Source organism: Python bivittatus, unplaced genomic scaffold (genome assembly GCF_059951505.1).
Source record: "Python bivittatus isolate LINGU-HERP-01145 unplaced genomic scaffold, Pbiv_v1 ctg000850_np1212, whole genome shotgun sequence".
Lineage (NCBI taxonomy): Eukaryota > Metazoa > Chordata > Lepidosauria > Squamata > Pythonidae > Python > Python bivittatus.
The window spans coordinates 56,483,482-56,511,101 of NW_028277112.1; the positions used below are offsets into that span (position 1 = coordinate 56,483,482).

Sequence of the window (27,620 nt, forward strand, 5' to 3'; positions counted from 1 at the left end):
ACCTTCTCTCTGTAGATACCTCTTCTATCTGTACTTTCAAATATTGGGCATCTGCCTATCTTTGATGACCTACTTGCCTTTGTCAGTGCTCTAGCACTGGCACATCTTTAACATGTCATCAGCTCATTTATTGTAAAGCTGATTGTAAGTTCAGGGCATGGAGGTTCTTTCCGCTCACCCTGGCAGTGTTCAAGAAACTAAGAAAAACAAATTCCTTTGTTTCTTTCTTAACCCTTTTTTTTTTTTTTGGTAATGTTTGGTCTCTGTTGTGACATGGCAGAAAATCGTGCATCATTATCTTACACCAGATGATGTAAGATGAAGATGCACAATCTTTTCTTAAACCCTGACTCCTGAAACATTTTGTTTCCGTGAAAAACATCCATTCTCTTTTGAAGTAATAGTGAAAAACTACACTTGTAAAGAAGTCACCGATGAGCGCTTTCCCAGAAAAATCTCTTAAAAGTACTTGGAAACGTTTCAGGACATTCATCAGCTTTGGGGAGGGGTTGGGGTTGGGATAAACTCCAGTGGTGCTTTAAGCAGGCATTCTTGTGTTGAGGCTTGGGTCTCTTTAATCCTCTCTCTGGCTCGTTGCTTGAAGTCAAATCATGCTTGCCTTACTTATTTGTTTTACTGAACCTGACCAGCATTTTCACTTTCATTTGAACAAGATTTCCCTTTGGGGAGGATACTTTCTTACCTTGAATGCAGCTTGATGTTCCTTGCACTATGGGGCAAGCCTTTTTTTGACCTGATGTACCTTAAAATAAGATTACCAGGTTTCTAAACTCTTGGATTTTTTATTAAAGGAAGGTTTGAAGTTTGCTTTTTATGACTTCATCTGACATTTCTTGGACCCAGGGACTCTGCTTGGAAGAGGAAGGAACCGGGTTTTGAACTGTCCTCTTTCATTTCAGAATTAAAAGATACCTCTTTCAAAAGCATCTTTTGCCACAAATTTATATGAAACTAAAGTCAGTTTAATGCATTATTTTTATCATTTCCCCAAGAAGTGAAGTGCCAGGTACTCTAGAAGCAAGTCTAATTTAAAAAGACCTTAAGATTCACATATGTGTTTTAAATTACAAGAAAGAACAGAAGAAATTACAAGAAAGAAAAAGAACATACCAGAGCTAGGGAGCAAAAAAAGAAGGAATATAACTAAGAGTAGGTAAAGAGCTTGAATTTTTTTCTAATATGCCAAGGGCAGATGTAGACAGCTAATGAGATAAAGTAGTGGGAAAAAAGGTGAGATTTGTTCTCACTATCCAGGTTCTAGGATCTTAGGTATGGGAATAATTCTGTAAGGTAAGATATTTGTCCTACCTGACAGTCTGATATTCCCAGGATAATAATTAACTGTAATATAGATCGATAGCTATGGATCTCTACTGCAGTTATTATCCTGTGAATATCTCCCAAGATCCAAAGTCCATTGGAGTTGGAGGAATAATATTCCTATCTTCGCTCTAATTCTGTTGCATACAGTCTAATTGAGGTGTGTGGGTATATTTACAGAAAAGATAGACATGATATGTATCTCTTACTCAGCTACTTTCTAGTAAAAATGCTAACATACGTATTTTAACCTCTGCAGTTCGCAAGTGCCCCAAATTCTCAACCCCTCAAAACGGCCGTATTAATTGCTCACTAAGTGAGATCTCTTACAAGACGGTGTGCTTATTCACTTGTAATGAAGGCTATGAACTGGAAGGCAACACCAAGCTTACCTGTCAAGGCAACTCACAGTGGGATGGGAAGGAACCAAAATGTGTCGGTATGTTTCAAAACATAAATACATGTCTTTAGTTCCCTTTATTTTTAACAAAATATTTGATTGCTTTTTCTATATAACTTACCATACAACTTTTGCAACCTTCCTTTATGTTCTTCCACGATCATTTTTTTAAAATGTATTACATAGGATATATGTTGGTATAAGAGAACTATGGATTCTTGTTAGAACTGTACAACTCAGAAGTAGTAGTTCTGGTTTTAAGCTTCCAGTACTCCAGAAACTTTGAAAACTTAATTGCCAGTTACTGTATGTTATAAAAATGTAGAAACTATAACAAGTTAGAGTAATTAACTTGTTAATTAGCAGGTAGTCCTCGCATAGCAACCACAATTTGAACTAGCAATTTGGTTGTTAAGCGAAGCAGTCACTAAGTGAAACCACGATTTTACGATCTTACTTCAGCTTTTCTTTGCTTTAGAGACTTGCAAAGGTCATAAATGCAAGGGTTGGTCACAAAGTTACTTTTTCGTCACTGTCATAATTGCGAATGGTCACCAAACAAGGCAGTCGCTAAATGAGGACTTGTGTGTGTAATATATATATAATATATATTATACACACACACACACAAATATGTAAAAATAAGATTGATGAGAAATGATATGCAGATGCTGTCTAAAATCTAGCTTTCATTGAAATAATCTATTTTCAATATCCACTTCATGTTAGATTGAAATCTGCTGATGTAAGTTACACATAAACAGCAAGGCAAAACTTTTTCACAGATCAGAAATGGCTGAGCATAAGCATAAGGCCCTGGATAGTACAATATATTTCATTTCTACTGTTGTTTTTAATAACTATCAGCTATTGCTGGATTTTAGGTTATCTGTATTAAAAATTGCCTGATTCAGTGTAGCAGTTCCATTACAATATGGGAAGGTGTGTAAAAAATATCTATTTTATAATAAAGTCCTTCTTAGACCTCAGTATTCCAAAGTTGCTGGCTACATTCCAAGATAAAGAATAAGAAGTCCCCTGTAATGTCTCTTCACTCCCTCTCATCTAGTGATTATTGGAGGCAATGGGAATACATAAGGAAAAAACTTGGTCATGATGCAGGGCAGTTTTTCAGAATGTAACTTGGTGTTTGCCAGTGCAAAGGAAGATGGAATAAGCAGGCATGGAAATTAGTTCAAACTTACTATCTCCTATCACTCCCGCCTGCTCGTATTAACTTGCCAACTGATCTCCAGAAGGTTTGCAGCCTTCAATTCCCTTGTAAGATTCTCTGGGGAGGATTTAAAGGACCATTTCAGCCAGACCCCAAAGAAAGCTGCAACAGATTTTTTTGTGGAGGTAGAACATAATGATTTGGGAGGATGTCTAACATCTTATAAAGAAATATCATATTGCTGGCTTTCAGCGGTTCTTCCCTCTGACTTGATTATGTTGATTTTCTCTTACACTTCATATGCAACATTTATATAAGTTTTGATATAAACATCTACATTTGTACTGTTGACTGATAAAATATGAAATATCTTTTCCATTTGTACATGTTGATAGTAATATACTTCCTTTCTCTAGAGTTGCATTGCCCTGCCTTCCAAACCCCAAAAAGTATTATTGTTCACCCTTATATTTGTGGGCTTGAACGATCAAAATACAGAACTGTGTGCAGTCTCAGTTGTCCAAGTGGATTCCTTTTGTCTGGTGTTAGAGAAGAACTGAGGTGTTTAAACACTGGAAAATGGAGTGAAAATGTGCACAAAGCTTTTTGTAAAGGTATGGATTTTGACAATAATTTGCTATGGTAAAAAAGGGAAGAGTTTAAAAAAAGCTTTGAAGAACTATATAATAATAATGTTGAGATTAGAGAAACCAAGATTGAGGTAATTAGCAATAGTATTACGAATAGAAAATCTTTTTTTTTTTTGCACATGTTAAGTGAATGGAGGATATCGAAACAGTTTGAACATTTCATAACCTACCTTTTGAGTCTTATGCTGGTGGTTTGACGTGAAATTACATTGTTATTTGAGGGAGACAAAACTGAAATGGATAAAGCCAGATGTAATAGAAGTAAAGCTTCACCAGTATACAGTATAAATATTGGCCAGAAATTATAGCTTTGTAGTAGCACTATTTATTTCAGCTAAAAGCCACATAAATTTATGAGACTTAAGTCTGGCATGTAGCAGAAATAATGCTTTTTAATGCCTTAGTTAAAGGATGAGTCATGTGATTTCCTCCTTCCCTTTTTAGCCTTAGCTGTGGTAAAATATTACATTTGTAATAGGCTTAATCTTAGACATTATTACCTTTTTAGCCCATGTGAAATAGCACAAAATCACAATTAAGCTTGAACGCACTAACTTCTGCGATGGACTTGGCCTTGCAGAATTGCAGAGAAATGTAATCCAGGTGTTATAGAGTAGTTAAAATCCAGAGTAGCGGTCTAGTGATCTCACTTGGCTTAAGGCAGTTTTGCATGTTCTAGATCTCATCTATTCTACACATGTCTTCACTACCCAGAGCTTACTTGGCTTTTCAGGTTGCTGCCTATTTTATTTGCCCAGTTTCTTGAGCCAACCTCCCTTGCACACCTTTTAAAGCAGTGTTTTTCAACCTTGGCAACTTTAAGATGTGCAGATTTCAACTCCCAAAATTCCCCAGCCAGCAATTCCTCATGCTGGGAGTTGAGGTCTGCACATCTTAAAGTTGCCAAGGTTGGAAAACACTGCTTTAGAGCATGACCCATTCTTCATCTTACAGTTGTAAGAGTTCTGTACATGTTCATGTAACAGTTCTTCATCGCTCTCTGTTTGATAGCCAGTTTTTTTGCTTCAATTCCTCCTCCACATTCCCCTTTATGTCTAGAGGACTTCACTGTATCCCAACCTTGGGTTTCCTTGGCCATAACTTTATTTTGTACAATCTTTCTCCAGTCTCCTGGGCTGAGCTTCCTGTCCTTTACCTTCTCTGTCTCTCAGAATCCCTTCCCAGGTCTTTATCAATTGATATTTGGTTTTTATAGCATCCATTTTAAACAGACAAGCTGAATTGGAATATTTGACTCCAATTGGGCCAAATGTTCCTTGGGCAATTTAAGAATGAAGGGAAATCAAATTAGTTAAGCCATTTAATATCAGCACTTTTGCCAAAAGCACAATGCAGTTTAAATTGAATTGATGTTTTTCTTTTTTGACTAGGGAAATTATGAACCCTGCTACACATTTGATCATATGTATATTGTGATACAATTGGATTTTAGATCAATAATGTGTGAGGTGAATTATGTATGTACATTCTTGCCTAATTGAAATGGAGATCATTGATACAATAATTGCAAAATTTAAAAGGTCTTCATGCCAGGGAGATAAAGTTTTTGCTGCAGAACTGAAGAGATTTTAACAGCATTGGCCATAACATACAACTAAAGAAAAATAATAATAAATGTTTTCAACATTTCAAAAATACTGTACATGTTTTCCATTTTTTTAATGGCTGATAATCAATATTGTTGCTTTGTTTTAAAACTTAAGAAGTGGTCCCAAAGCAAAATCTGATTATTTCTAATTACTGTAAGGTGATCTCACATCTCAAAAACATAGAATGCAAATCCTGTAGCTATTTCTGCAGAGCTGCTTGGATGGTGGGATTCTTGTTGTTTGTCATGAAGTTAGTAATTTATAAGCAATTATTGTTTATAGACGTAATTCCCACTTCTGTAAGCAGACAAAATTTTATTGACGTATGATTTAAAAAAAGAGTATAAAGACTGCTCTTACATTAAAATAAAAAAATAGTGGAACTGAATTTCAGAAAGCTCTGTTCAGGTTGTGAATGGTAACCTCAGTATATGTGGGGAATTTTACAGACACAATTCTCTTTTGGAAGAAAAATAGGTGCCTTTCAATAGATCATTTTTCCTAAAATAATTAAAATGCTTTTTAATGCACATACTCAAATTTGTCTTATGTATCTTATGCAGACATTGAACCTCCCCAAATTAGCTGTCCAAGTGATATTGAAGCATCAACTCTGGAAAGCCAGAATGCTGCAAATATTAGCTGGCAGGTTCCAGATGCAGTTGATAATTCTAGAGATGAGGTAAGCAAACACTAGAATGTAAACTATGTTTTGCATCAGTATGTATGTTGTTCATTACTGAAATAACATAAGTAAGCTTTGAACTTTCAGAAATTACTACATTAATTGCAATGATTAAGTCAAAATTTTCCTTTTTGCCCTTGATTTGAGTCATGTGAAATTGTATAATGTCTGCTGTCTAGTGTATCAGTACAGGAAGATAATGACAGAACAAGAAAATGTTTTACTTTTGTTGAAAAGTGGTTTTTTTTTAATGTGTGTTGGTTAATATAAAAGCTGCATGGATAAAAGCATCAGTGCAAGTAACTTGCCTTCATCTTTCTTAAATGCAAGTTTAATGTATTTTATGTAGCAGTGAGATTGCTTTTTAATCAATGTGTCACAGTGCAACGTTTTGTCCAAAGATCATCTTTGATTTAAGGAGGACCTGAGAGCATTGGCAAGGAAGAAATCCATGCTTAACCTCAATTTCTTCTCCCTTGACAATAGAGATGACTGGTTCTTGGTATTTAAGTTCAGTCTTTCCTAAGAATTCACTATTTAGTACTTCATCTACCCTTACTAAGGCTGGTCCTGTTACAGGTGTTAGTTCAGGTTACTCCGGCGTTTATACCACCTTACCTTTTCCCAATTGGAGAAGTTGACATTACGTATACAGCAACTGACAGAGCTGGCAATGAGGCATGCTGCTCTTTCAAGATCAAAGTGATTGGTGAGTGCTACTGAGAAAATATGCATACTTTAGTATCTCAGATTAAATTTAGTGACCCCCCCACCCCCCACCCCGCCCTAGCACTGATTAAAGAGTCATACATATACCTGAAAGCAGTTTAGTCGCATTTTGTTGAGTCTATAACAAAATAAAGTTCCAGATTTGTAAGCATCTTGTCATTATGCAAGACTGCCTTATGTTGAAAGCAGTTGTTAATGTAATCATGGAAAATTATTTTCCCTTTTAAGAACAATGAAGCTAAAAATCTCCCTTTAGAAACTTAAACTGGTTCAAATGGAGCAGCCGGGCTGCCAATTCCACAATGTAACTCTGATCTTATTCCAATTGAATTAGTTAACCTTTTAAAATTTCTGGGTGTATTTCTTACTTTAAGAACGTCTTGGTCTCATATAAATTTGCCCTGACTTTAGAACTGCTGTGGGAGCTTTGCATATTATGTTATGTGCATATTATGTTTGATTCTTGGATCATGAGGAATGTTAACCATTAGAGACAGATCTTCCTTGGCATAAGGTCAATATTTACATTTTGATACAGCAAGGGTAACTTTTTGGCAGGGGCCCTCACCTTTTGTAGAAGCTTGATGGCATTTAACGGTTAGAAAGATTGTGTTAAGCCAAATGCTGGACTTGCACATGTAGGACTTTCATTATATTGGTGTTTACAGTTGTCTCAGAATGGCAGGAAATCCTGCTGCTGATCTTCTGCAATTGTAGTTGATTTTACAGTTCCAAGAGTCGTTCTGAGTCTGGGGGTTCTCTTGTGCCTCAGATTGTTCAGCCTTATAACAGATATTCAATGTGTATTTCTTTTGCTGTTTTAAAGAGATTATAAATAAATTTTTTGCTTTTCAATTTATATTTGTGTTGTCTGTCCTCTGTTTGCTGAAGCCCCAGGCCCTTGCAGTTCCTCAGTCTTCTTCTGCTTATGATAAAGGACAGTTATGTCTTGATCTGTAGGATTTTATGAATAAGTCCTTTATGATCATAGTTGGACACCTGTGGGCTATTGAACCTCATACAGTGGGGCAAAAAAGTATTTAGTCAGCCACCAATTCTGCAAGTTCTCCCACTTAAAAAGATGAGAGAGGCCTGTAATTTTCATCATAGGTATACCTCAACTATGAGAGACAAAATGAGAAAAAAAAATCCAGAAAATCACATTGTCTGATTTTTAAAGAATTTATTTGCAAATCATGGTGGAAAATAAGTATTTGGTCACCTACAAACAAGCAACATGTCTGGCTCTCATAGACCTGTAACTACTTCTTTAAGAGGCTCCTCTGTCCTCCACTCGTTACCTCTAGTAATGGCACCTGTTTGACCTTGTTATCAGTATAAAAGACACCTGTCCACAACCTCAAACAGTCACACTCCAAACTCCACTATGGCCAAGACCAAAGAACTGCTGAAGGACACCAGAAACAAAATTGTAGACCTGTACCAGGCTGGGAAGACTGAATCTGCAATAGGCAAGCAGCTTGGTGTGAAGAAATCAACTGGGAGCAATAATTAGAAAATGGAAGACATACAAGACCACTGATAATCTCCCTCGATCTGGGGCTCCATGCAAGATCTCACCCCATGGGGTCAAAATGATCACAAGAACGGTGAGCAAAAATCCCAGAACCACACAAGGGGACCTAGTGAATGACCTGCAGAGAGCTGGGACCAAAGTAACAAAGGTTACCATCAGTAACACACTATGCCGCCAGGGACTCAAATCCTGCAGTGCCAGATGTGTCCCCCTGCTTAAGCCAGTACATGTCTGGGCCCATCTGAAGTTTGCTAGAGAGCATTTGGATGATCCAGAAGAGGATTGGGAGAATGTCATATGGTCAGATGAAACCAAAGTAGAATGTTTTGGTCTCAACTCAACTTGTCGTGTTTGGAGGAGAGAGAATGCTGAGTTGCATCCAAAGAACACCATACCTACTGTGAAGCTGTTTTTCTGCAAAGGGACCAGGACGACTGATCTGTGTAAAGGAAAGAATGAATGGGGCCATGTATCGTGAGATTTTGAGTGAACACCTCCTTCCATCAGCAAGGGCATTGAAGATGAAACGTGGCTGGGTCTTTCAGCATGACAATGATCCCAAACACACCACCCGGGCAACAAAGGAGTGGCTTTGTAAGAAGCATTTCAAGGTCCTGGAGTGGCCTAGCCAGTCTCCAGATCTTAACCCCATGGAAAACCTTTGGAGGGAGTTGAAAGTCCGTGTTGCCCAGCGACAGCCCCAAAACATCACTGCTCTAGAGGAGATCTGCATGGAGGAATGGGCCAAAATACCAGCAACAGTGTGTGAAAACCTTGTGAAGACTTACAGAAAACGTTTGACCTCTGTCATTGCCAACAAAGGATATATAACAAAGTATTGGGATGAACTTTTGATATTGACCAAATACTTATTTTCCACCATGATTTGCGAATAAATTCTTTAAAAATCAGACAATATGATTTTCTGGATTTCTTTCCCCATTTTGTCTCTCATAGTTGAGGTATACCTATGATGAAAATTACAGGCCTCTCTCATCTTTTTAAGTGGGAGAACTTGCACAATTGGTGGCTGACTAAATACTTTTTTGCCCCACTGTATATGAAAAGTATTCTGGCCATGTTTCATCTGCAGGACAGCCCCATTATCACATGCTATTAAAGCACTGTGCTGATTCTTATCAGGTGAATAGTGTTACTGGATACATACAGTACTGTGCAAAAGTTTTAGGGAGGTGTGAAAAAATGTTGTAAAGTAAGAATGCTTTCAAAAATATATATTGTAATTGTTTATCAATCTACAAAATGCAAAGTGAGCAAACAGAAGAAAAACTCAAATCAAAATTTGGTGTGACCACCCTTTGCCTTCAAAACAGCATAAATTTTTCTAGTTACACTTGCACGTTGTTTTTGAAGGAACTCGGCTGGTAGGTTGTTCCAAACATCTTGGAGAACTAACCACAGATCTCCTGTGGATGTAGGCTGCTTCAAATCCTTCTGTCTCTTCATGTAATCCCAGACAGACTCGATGATGTTGAGATCAGGGCTCTGTGGGGGCCAAACTATCACTTCCAGGACTGCTTGTTCTTCTTTACATTGAAGATAGTTCTTCATGACATGGGCTGTATGTTTGGGGTCATTGTCCTGCTGCAGAATAAATTTGGGGCCAATCACAGGCCTCCCTGATGGTATGGCATGATGGATAAGGATCTGCCTGTATTTCTCAGCATTGAGGACACCATTGATCCTGACCAAATCTCCAACTCCATTTGCAGAAATGCAGCCCCAAAGTTGCAAGGAACCTCCACCGTGCTTCACTGTTGCCTGCAGACACTCATTATTGTACTGCTCTCCAGCCCTTTGGCGAACAAACTGCCTCCTGCTACAGCCAAATATTTCACATTTTAACTCATCAGTCCAGAGCACCTGCTGCCATTTTTCTGCACCCCAGTTCCTATGTTTTCGTGCATAGTTGAATCACTTAGCCTTGTTTCCACATCGGAGATATGGCTTTTTGGCCACAATTCTCCCATGAAGACCACTTCTGGACAGACTTCTCCGGGCAGTAGATGGGTGTACCGGGTCCCACTGGTTTCTGTCAGTTCTGTGCTGATGGCACTACTGGACATCTTCCAGAGTCGAAGGGAAGTAAGCATGATGTGTCTTCCATCTGCTGCATTAAGTTTCCTTGGCCAACCGCTGCATCCACAGTCCTCAACATTGCCTGTTTCTTTGTGCTTCTTCAAAAGAGCTTGAACAGCACATCTTGAAACCCCAGTCTCCTTTGAAATTTTTGCCTGGGAGAGACCTTACTGATGTAGTATAACTACCTTGTGTCTTGTTGCTGTGCTCAGTCTTCCCATGGTGTATGACCTGTGACATGAAACTGTCTTCCATAACCTCACCTAAAGAGCAGAGTTTGGCTGTTCCTCACCCAGTTTTAAGCTTCCTACACAGCTGTTTCTGTTTCAGTTAATGACTGTTTCAACCTACATATGAAACTGATGATTGTTAGTACCTGCTTGGTATAATTGGTTAATCATACACCTGACTCTAATCCTACAAGATCCCTGACTTTGTGCAAGTGTAAGAATTGATGCTGGTTTGAAGCCAAAGGGTGGTCACACCAAACTATTGATTTGATTTATGTTTCTCTTCTGTTCACTCACTTTGCATTTTGTAAATTGATAAACATAAACAATTACAATATATATTTTTGAAAGCATTCTTACTTTATAGCATTTTTTCATACCTTCCTAAAACTTTTGCACAGTACTGTATGTCTGAAGTTAATAGCTTGCCTCTGCAAACTTATATTATCCATTAGCTTCATGGAGCTTCTTTCCAGCATGCATATGCTTAAGATCAGCTGTGGTCTGCACAGTGTCTGATGGTTGAGGGCTTGTGGAGGACAGATAAATATCTGCTGTGAAGATGCACAGCTAGCTCTTTAAATATTTTATCACTGTCTTAAACATGATCTAAATATCCATGCTGCTTACATACTGATATGAAATTGTTTATGTTCTACTCATTCTCAAGTTTAAAAAGAGAAACTATTTTGAACTCGTATGGAAAATCAATTTGGTTTTTTTCTTTATTTTTTTTCTCCTGATCTGTGATTCAATGTTTTTCATAACTTCAAATCATTCAGACATTGAACCCCCAGTAATTGATCAGTGCAGATCTCCACTACCAATTCAGGTCACTGAAAAGGAGCACAGAGTGATGTGGGATGAGCCACAGTTTTCAGACAATTCAGGTGAGTGACTTTGTTGATAGGTTCATTTTTTTCCCTATTATTTTAGACATTAGTTTGGATTACATTTGGATGAATTTTGACTATCAGTTTGAAGTGTTCCTGTAGAAAATGCTATCATCTCATGATGAAGCTAAGAAATGGTGTCTTTATATCAACTTTATATCAACAGCTAGCATGAATTAGGATAGAAAATTCTGGACACTTTAAGTATGAATGTTTAAAGCATGTTAATGTTTGAAACACATTAAAGGATGGCCAAGTTGTATAATAAAGAACAGTAAAATTCCCCATTACTTTACTATTTAGAGCAAGGAGTTTAATCCATATTTATTTAATATTTTTCTTGCAAAACTCAAGCATTTATTGTGTTCTGCAAAATGCAGTGTGTGCAACTATTATCTGGTTTAGAAGAGTAGAACAAGTTGTTTCATTCATTTTGTTGTCCTGGTAAATAAAAAAAAATTGAGGATTGATTAAATCATATTAAGGCTGGGATCTACAAAGGCATTAATGTCCAATAGATTGAATTATATAAAATCAGACTACATCATTTGTAGACTGTACTTCAGTTACATAACAATTATTTGGGGTTCCAGGTTATAAATGTGAGGTATAGCCTTGGCAGAATATTTGAAATGAAATGACATCTGTTTCCCTGTTTTGTTTCTCACTATTTCAGGAACCACCTTAATAATAACTAAAACCCACTCACCTGGAGATCTCTTTCCCAAAGGAGAAACAGTGGTTCAGTATACAGCCACTGACTTGGCAGGAAATAACAGGACCTGTGAGCTTAACATTGTCATCAAAGGTTTGTTTTCATGGTGTTTATATTTAGAATTATTTGTACTGTTTAAGAGTACTAAAGAATATTCCTCCTCTGAATTCACATTTTGGAATTCCAAATTATCCAGTCTTACATCCAAAGCAGATCCAATTAATTTACAGTTCTCCATTACATTAGTTTTATTCTTTTTAAAGAAAACTTAATTTTATACAGAGTATTCTGTACATATAATACCACAGCTTTTGGTTTCTTAGATTTTGTTTAAGAGTCGGTCGTGATGTTGTCATATGTCCAGATTGTGGAAGAATTTTGTTTTGTTTTTTAATGGAGTGACATACCAATGAAAGAAAGAAACTGGGAAAATGTACTCACCCCTAATACGCCATAGGTTCATTATGTAGCATGAGGAGGAATTGTACAAACTTCAATCTGAAATTCTTATTTTTCAGGTTCTCCTTGTGAAATTCCCTTTACTCCAGTGAATGGTGATTTTAAATGCACTGAAAATGAGACAGGAGTTAATTGCACATTACTTTGCATGGAGGGATATGATTTTACAACAGGTTCCAATGAAAATTACTATTGTGCCTATGCAGATGGTATCTGGAACCCTCCTTACTCTACTGAGTGGCCTGACTGCTCTTGTAAGGTTTATCTTTTATATTTAGTTGATTGGTTGGTTGTTTTTCAAGTGACTGGTATGTTTTGTCCTCCCAGTAATTAAATAATGAGAAATGAAAAATATAATCAAACTAATAAGAGTTGGATCACACACACACACACACAAAACCCAGCATTATGCCATTGCCCTATTTCTATCCACAATAGATAGAAATGTTATTATCTGTTTGGTTATCACCACAATCATTATGCACTTATCTATTATCCATTTGGATGTCTATGATTCATATCTGCTTGTAACATGTCTCTGTATCTGAATGTTTATTTGAGTGATCTCAGAAGGCATTATTTTGGGGGGGGGGACTACCAACCACCCTAAACCTTAGTCTGGACCTAGATTGTTTTTTTTTCTGGAGTCTTTGCTAGGTGTTGTGCTACACTTTGAAGAAAACCAAGTCAACATTATAATTCTTTCCCAAATGTTAATGGCACCTGATTCAGGACATTTGTCCTAATGACACTTAATTCTAAGTTAATGTGGTTTATGGCACCAGTTACTGAATAATTGATGGAATTATTTTTATTTGAATAACTTCATTGGTGCTGTTATTAAATAGAGATTCACAGGATTCTCCTATCCCTAGAACCATCCTTTCTCCTTCTTACCAAACATCTCCAGGAACAGATCTAGGGGTAAATCTGAATCTTTAACTATAAAGCAAATATTGAAATGTCAGAAAAATCAGAGAGAGAGAGAGAGAAAGAGAGAGAATTATGCTGTATAGCTTATTTATCTGGGAAAAAAAGGCATATTGACTTGGATGTATTTTAAAAGCAACAAATATTTTCCCACTTGAGTACAGTTAGGATTTCATTGTATCTTATGATATGATATTATACAGGTAGTCCCCATTTAGCAACCACAACTGGGACCAGCAACTTGGTTGTTAAGTGAAGCAGTCACTAAGTGAAACTACAACTGTGCTTATGATCTTTCTTCAGGTTTCCTTTGCTTTAAGGACCTACAAAAATCATAAATGCAAGGATTGAAGTTACTTTTTCATCACTGTTGTAACTGAATGGTTGCTAAATAAGGCAGTCACTAAAGGAGGACATATTGTATTGTATTGTATTATATGTTGTTGTTCAGTTGTTAAGTCATGTCCGACTCTTCGTTACCCCATGAACCATGAACCATATCACGCCAGGCCTTCCTGTCCTTCACTGCCTCCCTGAGTTTGCTCTGTTTCATGCTTTATATTATATTATATTATATTATATTATATTATATTATATTATATTATATTATATTATCTGGTGCCTACATTGGTGATTGGGATAATCCTGGTTTCTTATTTTTTTTTTTATGCAAAAGAAACTAAAAGTAGCTTTCATTTTAACATAATGCAACTGAACATAATTCAGTACAATTCAGGCCCGTACACTTTTTGTAGCAATATACTAATAATAATATAATGTTTTTCAGTGAATCGTTTGGCAAATCATGGTTTTAAATCCTTTGAAATGTTGTATAAAGCAACACGATGTGATGATAATAATCTTCTTAAAAATTTTGTGGAAGTTTTTCAAAGTGCACTTGGTAAAATGGTGAGTTACTTGCAAATCATTATAAGTTCCTACTGTGACAAATATGAACACAAAGTGTGAACAGTAAAAACAGTGGAACACCTAGCATATTTTAAACCTGGAAAGGATCATCTTTTAGCAACCCTTCCCTTCACTCCTGAAAGTCAGTTTGGTGCAGTGGTTAAGACATCAGACTAGAAACCAGGAGACTCTTGAGTTCTAGTCCTCCTTAGCCACAATGCCAGCTAAGTGATCTTGGGCCAGTCATTTCTGTCAGCCCTAAGAAGAAAGAACTGGCAAGCCACTTTTGAAAAATGTTGCCAAGAAAACTTCATAGACTTGTCCAGGCAGTTGTCAGGAGTCACAACTGAAGGCACAATTCTTTTCTTCCAGCACTGCTGTACCACTGCCAACAGCCAAACAGCTGATCAGTGCAGCCCAATTTCATACCCACATTAGCCTCCTTGTGTCTTTGGCAGCACCCCTCTTATTGCCTACACTCCCCACCCACCCCTTAATACACCACTGAGTAAGAAAACGAAGTATCTGTTTATAGAACTAAATCGCCTGTTACTAATTTAAATAGAGAACTACTGAATGTAATAATTCATGTCACTTGAATTATGTATTTACTTTCCCTAGCTGAGCCTGCTTTATTACCTTTCAGTTTGTAAAGACTACTGAAATAAGGATATCTATTTCTGAAGTGGATTAGATAATCTAAATTAGTCAAATGGCAGGGAGGTTGTGTCTTTTCTCTAAGTTTTTAACTAAAGATTTGAGGGGTCCCTACCTTTTTAGCCTTCCAGAAGGCCATGAAGACCTGGCTCCTCCCCCAAGCGTTGAGCTAGGATGAATGTTGAGCCAGAAGGCTCATAGTCTGGCTGGTCTGGCACCTGGAGGAACAGTTGTGGTTTTTATTCTTTTTTTTACTGGTTGTTGTGAGCTGCCCAGGTTCACTACATGAGATAGATGGCCATATACATTCTTCAAATAAATTAAATTGCTTTATAGAAACAAATATATTTTTCCATGAGAAAAAGTCAAAGTCCATTATTGGATAACCTTTATTATCCCAACCAGAGAGATACAAAGAATTGTGGGAGCATTTTTTTCTCCAAAATATAGAGGAGCTGATACAAAAAAAACAACAACAACCCAGAGATGGGGTAGGTAGAGACAAACCCAAAGTTTATGCCATACATTTTAGCATCAGCCTGAAGATAGAGATTGCAAACTGAAGCAATAATCACTTTAGGTAGGTGTTCGGGTGTCAGATTACACCTAGCCTTCTGAGGCAACAGTGGACAAACCCATGAGGTGCCTGAGTGTCAGATCGGTCTTTTACCAAAATAGGCAAAGCATACAGACACAAGGAAAACAAAGCAGGGAACAGAAATAAAGAGAAACATGGTAATCTTCATATCAGCTTAAATTTATGCGTCATATGAGATTAGAAAGGATGTTAAACCAAATTGTGTAGTATTACCCAGTTGTGAATTAAGTATTTTTATTACTGCTGTTTTCTTATGGGTTATAGGTTCCATCATTTTGCAATGATGTTGATGACATTGACTGCAGGCTTGAGGATTTTCCACAGAAACATTGCTTAGAATATAATTATGACTATGAAAATGGCTTTGCAATTGGTGAGTTAATTGTTTTGCTACCTATTTCTAAGTTCCTAAGAAAGAAATATTCAGCTTGTTCCTTGTAGTAAGTCTGAATATCCACTGGGTCAGACCAGTGTTCCTAGTAAACTTGGGCAAGCAAATTAGAAGAAGAAACATGGAAATATGACCAGGAAAAAAAAAGAATAACCATTAAGAGCTTCTTCCATCATTTATTTCTCTATTCCCTTCTCATTGTTTTTTCTTCCTTAGAAACAGCAGTGTTCTGCTCTCTTTCATTCATTTGTATGTAATCCCTACTTTGCCCCTCTGCTTAACCTTTGTGGTAGAACCTGACCTTTCAGGTCTGCATCTTATCCCGTAAATCATTGTTGTCCAAACTTGGCCTCTTTGAGATGAGTGGACTTCCGGCTGCCTGGGGAATTCTGGGAGTTGAAGTCCACTCATCTTAAAGTGGCCAAGTTTGGACAACACTGCCGTAAATTGTCAAGTCAGTAGCTGCTGCTTATCCCTTTCTCTTCTTCTCCTAAAAAACATAATTGTGCTTGAGCAATTGTTACCATCCATAGATGTTATTTGTTTCTCTTGGGGATATTTCTTCTTTTTTTCTATTACTAACAGGTCCTGGTGGCTGGGGTGCCGTAAATCGGCTGGATTACTCTTACGACGATTTTGTTGAAGTAGATCCTGAAGAGGAACAACCTAAATTAATATCTGATTCTGTAGATGTGGCAAACTCCCGGGTCAAAAGACACAAAAAAATGAACGTGCCCATGTCAGACCACAAAATAAAGTTAATTTTTAATATCACTGGTACGAAAATCATTTTGTCTTTTGTTATTTAGGAATATGGAATAGAGTTCAAGTGTTTTGTAAGTACAGTGGTACCTCGGTTCATGAACTTAATTCGTTCCGCGACTCTGGTCGCGAACTGAATTGGTCGTGAACCGAAATTTTCCCATAAGGTTCAATGTAAGTACGGTTAATCCGTTCTGACCCCTCCGAATTTGGCCGCGACCCGATTTTTGATCGCGTCCCGAATCAAATTTCCCCATACGGTTCAATGTAATTACGGTTAATCCGTTCTGAACCATATGGTGTTTTTTTTAAAACCGCAAAAATATGACACAAAGTACAGTACGAAGAGAGAGAAAGCTAACCTTGCTCGACGCGACTTCTGGCGTGGAGGACAAGAAGGCGGGTGGGGAGGCAGTTACTGCTTGGAGGGAGAGTCCCCCTTCCTACAGGAAGCTGCGACCACGTGTCACGGCAAGGAAAATGGCCACGGATCCTATTTGTCACCCGATGCGGAGTTCGCGAACGGAGGCAAAATTTTGCAACCAGAGCTGTTCATGAACCGAATTGTTCGTGAACAGAAGCGTTCATGAACCAAGGTACCACTGTAGAATATGCATAGGAGTTATGCCTAACACCTTGCACGTTGAAGAATTTTTATATTCTTCTGTGTGCTTGTAGAGAGCATTGTGGCAATTAACTTTGTAATGCCTCTATGCACAAGATGATTGTTTGTTTTTTACTTGTAGCTAGCGTACCCCTGCCTGATAAACGCAATGATTCTCTGGAATCAGAAAACCAGCAGCGCCTCCTAAGAACCCTAGAGAAGATCACAAACAGATTGAAAAGAACTCTCAACAGGCATCCCATGTATTCTTTTCAGTTGTCTTCTGAACTGCTTATAGCTGACACCAATTCTCTAGAAGCTGAAAGGGCTTTTCTGTTCTGCAAACCAGGCTCTGTTCTACGGGGGCGAATGTGTGGTAAGTAAATTTAATCTCAGTTCATTTAATGCAGTGTTGTCCAAACTTGGCCACTTTAAGATGAAGTCCACTCATCTTAAAGTGGCCAAGTTTGGACAACACTGATTTAATGTATTAGATTCAGAAGGCTATCCGTTTGGAGTTACTGCATGTGTACAACTTTTAAGGAGGAATCCAAAGAATCGTAGAATATCAGTCTTAAACTTGCTGTTGATGCTAATTTATCATTATTTTTTTCCACTTTGGAAAAGTTTGGCTCTCCAACTAATTTCCTGCCACTTAGGGAAGGCTTCTTTCAGCAGGATGGGGGAGGAGGTGGGAACCCGTTTTTTCCAATGATACTCATCCATTCCTGTACTGCATGAAGTTGCATGAATCCTCCAGAATAGCTTTGGTGGAGCCCAGTGTGATTACATGAAGCAAGAAGGAAAATTGTTTCTTTCCCCTTTGCCAATAGAAGTCTTTTATCAATAGCACACAACTAGTTGGATTTCAGCAGTTATGAATATTTTAACACATAGATAATCTGGAATTATCTGTTCAATCATTCATGTAGCTCATATAGTTTTTGTACACGTAAGAACTATGTCTGTGATAATGCAGATACAGATTACATTGCCATCTGCTGTTCAAGAACTAGGTCAGAGTATACATTGCACAATCATTGCTCCACACCCAACATTTTATCCCATATTTTATCCAATTAAATTCCAGTTAACTGTCCTTTGGGTACTTACTACTCTCTGGAACATCATGCATGTGAAAGTTGCTGGATTGGATCATATCAAGATGAGGAAGGACAGCTGGAATGTAAAAATTGTCCATCTAACACCTATACTGAATATCTCCATTCCAGAAGCTTATCAGAATGCAAAGGTGAGAAATTTACAGTCATATAATAGTATTTAATTATCTAGTGCTGGAACTAGTATTTTTTTAAAATATTTAAGCATGAAAACAAATGCTTTGGCTTGCTTAAATCATGTTTATTCTTGAGCAGTTGGAGATGCTGAATCTAAAACACCTATATTTAGAAACAAAATTTAAATTTATATTAAAGAACATTCTGTTTTTATAAAAATGACTCCATTTGTTTATAAAATACCACAACTTTATAGAAAAATGTTTTTGTGTGAGAGAGAGAGATGAGAGAGAGAGAGAAAGAGAAAGAGAGAGATAAAACCTGTTCTGACTATCAATGCGTCTAATCTGGTTTGTTTCAAAAGTGGCCAGCAAGATAATCTCTGTTTCACAGAAAGTACTTGAAAATTATAGGCTACAGAGAATAAAATGCAATTTTAAGGAATATCCAATTTCTCCAAAGAATACAAAGTAGAAGCAGTATGTCATATATTCTCAAATAGAGAAAAACATCATTAGGAGTAAACAAATTGACAATTTCTGGAAAGAAAGCTTCAGTGGAAATGAAAGCCACTACCCAAAGGAAACAGACAAAAAATGCAATTATTTTATTGTGGTTCCATAATAAGTTGCATTAAAATCAGTCTTCCTGTGCAAATGTATTTGCTTAAATAATTATGTGCCTTTTACAGAAATGGTTCCCAGAGCAGTTCAGGATGATAAAAATACCATTTGAATCACTACAGCATCAAATATGATTCAGTTTTTAAAACAGGTAGTTAGAATAACAGACTAAAACAGTTACAATCAGATCCTTATAATAATTTACATGCTTTTCACAAGTTTTATAATTTATACTTTTTTCTTCTTTTTTTCTCAGTAATGGTCAGTTGAATCATTATATCAGTTTTTATTATAATAGGTTGCCAATCATCAAAAAAGCTTCATTAATCTCTGTGCTTCATATTTTTATGATAGAGTGGTTTGTGGTTTCAGTGGAGTGCTCTAAACAAAACACTCAGCTTGTGCAGTAAACATATTTATATTTGTGGCAGATGCTCTGTGCAAATTGTATTTTGCAAGCTAATATGCAGTTATTCTAGGCTTATAAATAACCAGTTACACATCATTGTAGATGCTGTTGTTCTGCTTTGGTTTACCGGTCTTTTTTGTTTTTTTGCTTTTATTTTTTAGCTGCTTGGACTTGATACGTTTTTTTAAACTAGAGATTCTTAATTAGGTTGTACTGTTCTCATATACTTAGCTCAATGCAAGCCGGGAACCTATTCTCCAAACGGCCTTGAGATCTGTGAATCGTGTCCCCTTGGCAAATATCAGCCTACAACTGGATCTAAGCACTGCCTTTCTTGCCCAGAAAATATGTCAACAGTCAAAAGAGGAGCTGTGGATATATCAGCATGTGGAGGTTTGTGACATTTGAATTCCGGGAAACAACATGTTGCTAAATACTGTGCAGTATCGGCCTCCTTTCCTGATCTCTGCATAACTCAAATATTTTTAAGTAGTAGCACGCATTATGTCTGTCTTCTATCCTATTTATCTAGCGGACCTTAATTTTCTGCACAAAGGATTTGAACTGTAGCCATACTTTAAAGAAACAACCTCCTGAGGCCTCTGTTTAGACAGAGTACTTTTTTCTGTTAGCAAACATCAGTTTGTAGTTTCCAACAGTGTGCTGGTACAATAGCAGATCATTCCCATATGTCATTAGTGTTTTTATTTCTTTCCTTGCATAATATAAACATGGGGAAAAGTAATATTACTTTTTGCCAAGTTCTGGCCAAACTTGAAAGTAGTTTTGCTTGTCCTTTGGGAAATAAATCTCTTTTTGTTGCCAGTGCAAAATTAGAAAGATGAGGAAAAGTGGGATATAAATCTAACAAATAAACGAACAGGCTACCATATTTGGCAAATATCAAATATTTGGTATATGGTGCAGCTTTGGGGTCAGTAGTTTGTAACTTCAAGGTATGTAAAACAGAAAAACATGCCTACTCTCTTTTTTGATATTTTGGCCTTCTAAAAACTAAGATTGTGGCTGTAGGATAGGAAATTTGGAACTCCCAGAAAATGTAGGTAGGTTTATTTGATTGTCTTTTTATTTGACCTGTTTATTTCATTTTAGGCTAATTTTGCATTGTGGTGCAAACTCAGTAACATTTCTGAATAAATATGTATAAGATTCGGATTTACAGTAAATGTTACCTAAATGACAGAGATCTGGTATGATAATCTGGTTCTGGAGCATTTAAATCCACTTGGTTGATGATATGATTTACATCCATCCAAAGCTTTCCATTGATTGAAGGAGGCCTTGGTCTTTTATAAAATAATGCATGCAGGAGGAAAAATGGTCTATCAATGCATAAGGAAGATTTTGTTTTGTGCTTTGCAGTTCCTTGTCCAGCTGGAGAATTCTCACGTTCTGGTTTAATGCCATGCCATCCTTGTCCCAGGGATTATTACCAACCTGATCCAGGAAAGTCCTACTGCTTATCTTGCCCATTTTATGGAACAACAACAATTATTGGGGCCAGATCTATAGCGGACTGCTCAAGTAAGTGATGTTCTCTAAAGGGTATGAAAATGATCAGCAGTAAACATAATGGTAGGAAGAGTCTGTCTCTTCATGCACTTGCAAATGGATGTTTTCACATTTAAAGAGAAGTTAGATTGTGCCTTTGCTAAGAGAATATAGACAGGGAACAGATGTCCAGATTCCATTATACATTTCACATGGAACAAAAATAAAAAGGAAAGAGATCTTAACAGAACAGAGCCTCTTTATATCACAGTAGTACTTTGGGAGAAGCAAACCCATCCTGTGATTAATAACCCCATTGCTCAGAAGTTTGCTAAACAATTCTTCTCATGGTCTTTACACACAGATATTCTGGGAAGTGATGGTCCATGCACAAGCTGCAGTGCCACATATTATGCTACGTGTGTACCTCCTTTGGTTTCTTGTTTTTCATCAGTAGGCTCATAATCCGTATTTTCTCTGGCTTCAGTTCAGTATAGGTGGTTTAATATATAAAAATTGGGAATAGCATGGGAATATAAGACACTGTGGGTCTTATAGTTACACCACTGATTTTCTAATCCTGATAGCCAGTTTTAGACCTTGATGAGGAATAGGCAGAAAATGATTCTGTTCCTGAATTTAGGTACCTTATCTTAACTATGGGTTCCTAAGCTGTCATTGCCAAAGCTCCTGGTTAGCACAAGATTAATAAATCTGAATTGAGTTTGCACTGATGAAGTATGCTGGCAGCTAAGATGCTTAGATTTCATACCGAAATGCTGAAGAGCCAAACTAGTTCTGATGATGGCAGGACATGTGACAGAAGAGATTCTGTCCCTCATCACTAGTAGAGGCTGGAGTCTATCTGAAGCAATACAACACATTTGGATGCTCCTGCTTTAAATGAATATGTAATTGTTTTTTAAAGGTTAAATCTCTCTCTCTATCCTCACCAACTACAGTGGTACCTTGGGATACAAATGCCTCTACTAACGAACTTTTCGGGTTACGACCAGCTCCAGCCGCAAAGATTTACCTCGATGTGCGAACTCCGCCTCGGGGTACAGCCATTTTTCCACCCTGACACGTGGTCCGTGGCCATTTTTCCACCCGCCACGTGGTCCGCGGCCGTTCTCCCGCCACGCAGCGCCCGGCCGTTCTCCCGCCACGCAGCGCCCGGCCGTTCTCCCGCCACACCGCACCCGGCCGTTCTCGCGCCGCGCCCGGCCTTTTTCCCGCCGCGCTGCGCCCGGCCTTTTTCCCACCGCGCTGCGCCCGGCCTTTTTCCCGCCGCGCTGCGCCCGGCCTTTTTCCCGCCGCGCCGCGCCCGGCCTTTTTCCCGCTTCACCGCGCCGCACCCAGCCGTTCTCCCGCCGCGCCCGGCCTTTTTCCCGCTGCGCCGCGCAGCGCCCAGCGTTTTTCCCGCTGCGCCGCGCAGCACCCAGCCATTCTCCCGCCCCTGACGCGTGGTCCGCGGATGCCAGAACGGATTAATGGTAATTACATTGAACCTTATGGGAAAATTTGCTTCGGGGTGCGACCAAATTCGGAGGGCGGAACGGATTAACCGGATTTACATTGAACCCTATGGGGAAATTTGCATCGGGTTACGAGCAACTCGGGATACGCCCAGAGTCACGGAACGGATTAAGTTCGTATCCCGAGGTGCCACTGTATATTCTTTTTAGGTTGTTGTAACATTTATTGTACAGGTAGTCCTTGACTTACAACCGCTATAGGGACTGTAAAATTCATCATTAAATGGTGTGGTCGTTAAGCAAGGGATCATGTGACCGCACCCGATTTTATGACATTTTTGCAATGGTCGTTAAGCAAATCACCATGGTTGTTAAGTGAATCATGCAGTCATTAAGTGAAACACATGGTTCCCCATTGATTTTGCTTGACAGAAGCTGGCTAGGAAGATTGCAAACGGTGTTCATGTGACCCTGGGATGCTGCAGCCATCATAAATGCATGCTGGTTGCCAAGCACCCAAATTTTGATCATGTGATCGCAAGGACACTGCGATGGTCATAAGTGCAAGGACCAGTCATAAGTCACTTTTTTCAGAGCCATCGTAACTTTGAACAGTTGCTAAACGAATGGTCGTAAGTCAAGGACTAATTGTGTTAGAGTCTTGACTTAGAGGAGCTCATCAGTAGGATTTTTACAGCTGTTTTCATGTCAATCCCGTTTAGGCTTTGGCTCTACTTTTTCTGCAGCGGAGGAGAGTGTAATGCTTCCAGTTGCTCCAGAAAATATCAGCAAGGACCCCAAAGTCAGCAGCCAGGCAAGAACAACCATCATAATTTCCCAAAATGTGCAGTAACATAGAAAATAAAAAGTTGGTGAAAAAAATTGAAAACGATTTGTTTGAAAGTTAAATGGTTGCTGCCTCTCATAGTGTTATTCATTTCATTTGTATCCCACACAGCAGTGTCTGCAGGCAGAAGCTCATACTTTTTTGGAATGATGAAAGCAGGATCATGGCATTGCATTGCAAGTTCCACCCCTCCTTGGTATGGGTACAATGTCATGGTGCATGTAGAAAAGGGGTGGGTCTTGTATTGTAATGCCACAACACTATCTTCATCATTCTCCCCCTCCCCACCCTGCAGATGCTTCTGATCCCATATTTGACTCAAGAAATTCAACATGGTGTACATTATTCCCTTCCTCCACCATTTTATCTTCACAACACAGTATTTGAGACCATGGTGTGTTTACATCATCTATGACTTATATTTAGAGACCTGATAGGAAATCTGAACTGCTGCTTGCCTTTGAACAGGTAATGTTTTCTTTGCCTATATTTTTGCTTTGTCTTTTCTTCCATTCACAGCAGGTGTTCCATGAATGCTTCCTGCAACCATGTCATAACAGTGGAACTTGCAAACAGGTTGGAAGTGGTTACGTTTGCATATGCCCACCAGGATATGCAGGTAAATAATACTGTTGCAATCCTCCCTAAATATCATGTTTTGACAGACATACTGGCTTGGAAGAAAAAGAAATATATTAAAAGGTATTCCATGAATGTTCAAACAAGGAATAGAAACATTTCCTGAAATGCAGTCCCACTTTTCCTTATGTGGGGCTATAGTCTAAAAATTGTGCATAAGGAAAATGTTGGTTGTAGCCTAAAAATTCAAGTAAAAAGTTTTAGGAGATAAGCTGTAAACATATTAGAATGTCTCTGGATTTGAAATTATGGCACATGCAACAGTCTTTCACTAGGTCAAAAATAGCCCTTCTGTGAATGAAAGAGGTTTTTCAAGAGCAAAAGAGAACTGCTGACTTCTTGTTACTAATCCAAAGGCTTGCTTTTTAGCTTCTGTTTTGTAACAATACTTCTCTGATATTTTTTCCTTCATTTAAATGTCTTTTTACTGCAGCATGATCATTTTTATGTCATTTTTATGCCTGCTACAGCTATCAGAATTTTTCTTTAGATACCAAAAAAAACCTGTTTAGTTATAAATAAACAATTTTTGTAGTTGAAGCAGTTTAACGTCATTTACACTAAATACGAAGTTTGCTATTATTAAAACTATGGCCTCTCTGAATATTTTTTCTTTAGACTGATGGCTGTCATGGACCCTAAAATTATTTGTAGCTCAACTATAGTGAAAACAATGGAACTTGGTGTCATGACCCCTTGGTTCTTAGTATAGGCTGATCCTGTACATATTCAGATATGGGCCCTTGCAAATACTGCTTATAATCCAGTAACACTGTATGGAATTACTAGCTTGATCTGCACTCATATATCAATGATGAGCAAAACAGAGCAGAGTCTAGCTATCTCTGCATTTTACAGAAGATCTAATTTAGCCAAATATTTCAGTTTCCTGTTATTTTAAAACGTATCAGTAAAAGGATACACCAACCTCATTATATTGCAGAATTAGCTGGAAATGAGGTGAGTAAATTTTTATAGTAAATGTGCTAGGAATAGGGGGGAAACAGAGGGTTGAAAGAAATCAAATACAAGAGAAAGCAAACAAATTTGTTCATTCAGGAACAGATTTTAGACATTTGGTCCTTAAAAGTCTATGTTTGAGTCTTTGTGTATCCAGACATATTTCTGATGCTGAATTAGGTTTCCCAGCCCTATTTGGCAGATTACAGTACCCATTTAACAGTAAAATGGGAAGCAGTTACAGGTTTAACTGCGCTCTTCTCCACGTGCAGAATTTGACAGTGCAGATGGATACAAATTTCACTGAGTTTGTCTTTCACCAAAATTTACACATTTACAGAGGAAGAACTTGAGATTTTTGAAAAGTAATGTGTAAACAGCACCACTGGTACATTTGTCTGTTTTTATCATGAACTCAGTTTTGTTTTGGTACTCAGATCAATGGGGGGATCAAGAATACTTAATTGAAAGATCATGTCTTTTGAGCTTTCAATTAAAAAAAAAAAAAGCCTAATCACTGCCTGTCAAGAAACTCAGTAAGAACCAGTGCCAAATAGGCTCTGGGATTCATTAGCGGTATGATTTTCATATACAGGTACTCCCCAGGTTAAGAACACCCGGATTACAGACGACCCTTAGTTAAGAACGGAGCCTATTGTAGCAAAATTCAAGTTAAATGCACAATGATTCAAGTTAAAATCACAAGGGTTTGAGTTCATTACACAACAATACAGTATTATACAATAATACTGTTATAGCTTACATACAAATTCAACTTAAGGACATACGTTGAGAACAGAACTTGTTCTTAAACTGGGGATTACCTGTAGCCCAGTTTCATATTCCTTTCTAACCTAGATTTAAATAGATTTAAATAACCCCCCTCCAAAAAAATTACATCTTATTTTTCTATTACTTGAAGTCTATTTGACATGTTTTGCATTTTTGGCCTATCCCAATATATTTTTCTTTGTGTTTTTTGGGGTTGTATTCTAGGATTAAAATGTGAAAAAGAGATTGATGAGTGCAAGTCATCCCCCTGTCTCAACAAAGGGATTTGCAAGGATGGCACTGCAGGATTCATTTGCCAGTGTCAGCCAGGCTACTCAGGTGACAAATGAACTAAAGCAATAAAGCTTCATCTCCAGGTTGCAAACTTTCAAAAAATTATGGCTCATATTTTTTGAGCTTGTGACTATCTTGCCTTCAGTATTTTGTTGATTTTGTAGAGATTGGGGTTTTTTTTAGTGAACTGATGAGAAACAGTTCAACATAACTTTTACAGCTGTGGTATGCTAGCATAGGAAATGATAATGTATGTTTATAAAGTTTTAATTATACAGAAATATCTGCATAAAGGTTTCTTAAATAAACTGTCAGTGGCTGCATTCCCAAGATAAGTGTCAAAACCTCCAGGATGCAGAATATTTGTTCTCTGTGGGTAGCCTTCCTATTAGGGAATGGATAAGGGTGGGCTGTCATGGGGAGAGCCTTACAGTATGAGGAAAATTGGGGCATGTTGCATACGTCTGGCTAACTTTTTGTGGCTAAAGGTGAATAGGAAGTCAGTGGGGATTCTATGAATGGGAGGACATGGATAAATGTCATCATTTGATCATATCAGGATTGTATGGGTCTTCTCCTATAATGTATTACCACTGTTTGTTGAACTCAGTAGCCAAAATATAATTATTATGTGTCTAGTGCAAGATGGTGGCTTACCATTAAAAGAAGGAAATGAAATGAAGCTCTCAATGTAGAGGATCCTTGCTGCAGTTCCCTGTTGTTTTTAAGGTGGCTAACTGAATTCTTTCATCTGTTTGTTTGGGCTTATTGCTGTAGTAATAAACTACAGTGCTGGATTGTGTCCACACTTGGTAAACGAGTTTATGTCCTCTTGATAAAAGCTGAAGGACACAGTACACTAAAATTTACATTATTTCATTCAGTAAATAATTCCTGTAATTGATAACAATGCAAGGCTCTGCTTGGAATTTTCCTAATTAGAAAAGTTTATAATGTAAATAGGATGATGAACACATGACTCACCCTGAAACCTCATTTCCAAACTGATAACATGAATGGAAAGAGCTATTTATTTATTTACTGAATGTATAGACTGCTCCAATCTGTTACAACTGGGCAGATTGCAAAATGCAACAATAAAAAAGCAAAGAATAAATCGAAGAATTGCATTGTCATAAAAAAAAAGGCCTGGAAAAATACAACTGTCATTCAGAAGATCAAAATTTCACACAAAGGATCTGTTACCCACTCTGACCCTGGGCCAGGTTTTTAGAGCTTGTTTAAATAGGGCCGGAATGGGAGCCATATGAATCATGTGGGGGGGCGGGTGATGTTCCAGAGGGCAGGTGCCATGACAACAATTAGGACAAAGAAACAAGACTGTTTATGCCTAATGAACAGGGTTGAAAAATGATTATTAACTGCTGTCCTGGAATTTTATACCTCACTGTTTTTAGGATTGTATCTTCCATGTGTAAGTCCATTGTGTGCATTTGTAAATCTGCATGTACACA

The 27,620-nt window shown here is 37.8% G+C and overlaps 1 protein-coding gene across 5 annotated transcripts in view; it reads left to right on the top strand.

The window, feature by feature from the left end:
* The window catches only part of SVEP1 (sushi, von Willebrand factor type A, EGF and pentraxin domain containing 1), a 136,313-nt gene that overhangs the window by 39,360 nt on the left and 69,333 nt on the right, over positions 1 to 27,620 (top strand). For 4 of the 5 annotated variants that reach the window (XM_088130016.1, XM_088130014.1, XM_088130011.1 and 1 more), the window contains exons 6-22: positions 1,601 to 1,780; positions 3,332 to 3,529; positions 5,739 to 5,857; positions 6,440 to 6,569; positions 11,239 to 11,346; positions 12,026 to 12,157; positions 12,583 to 12,777; positions 14,241 to 14,362; positions 15,882 to 15,990; positions 16,594 to 16,785; positions 17,517 to 17,750; positions 18,465 to 18,626; positions 19,876 to 20,037; positions 21,028 to 21,189; positions 23,357 to 23,448; positions 24,001 to 24,100; positions 26,077 to 26,190. In XM_088130016.1, coding sequence (XP_087986142.1) covers positions 1,601 to 1,780; positions 3,332 to 3,529; positions 5,739 to 5,857; positions 6,440 to 6,569; positions 11,239 to 11,346; positions 12,026 to 12,157; positions 12,583 to 12,777; positions 14,241 to 14,362; positions 15,882 to 15,990; positions 16,594 to 16,785; positions 17,517 to 17,750; positions 18,465 to 18,626; positions 19,876 to 20,037; positions 21,028 to 21,189; positions 23,357 to 23,448; positions 24,001 to 24,100; positions 26,077 to 26,190 — 2,511 coding nt within the window. The remainder of the gene's footprint in view (positions 1 to 1,600; positions 1,781 to 3,331; positions 3,530 to 5,738; positions 5,858 to 6,439; positions 6,570 to 11,238; positions 11,347 to 12,025; positions 12,158 to 12,582; positions 12,778 to 14,240; positions 14,363 to 15,881; positions 15,991 to 16,593; positions 16,786 to 17,516; positions 17,751 to 18,464; positions 18,627 to 19,875; positions 20,038 to 21,027; positions 21,190 to 23,356; positions 23,449 to 24,000; positions 24,101 to 26,076; positions 26,191 to 27,620) is intronic. The other variant, XM_088130013.1, reaches the window with a different exon arrangement.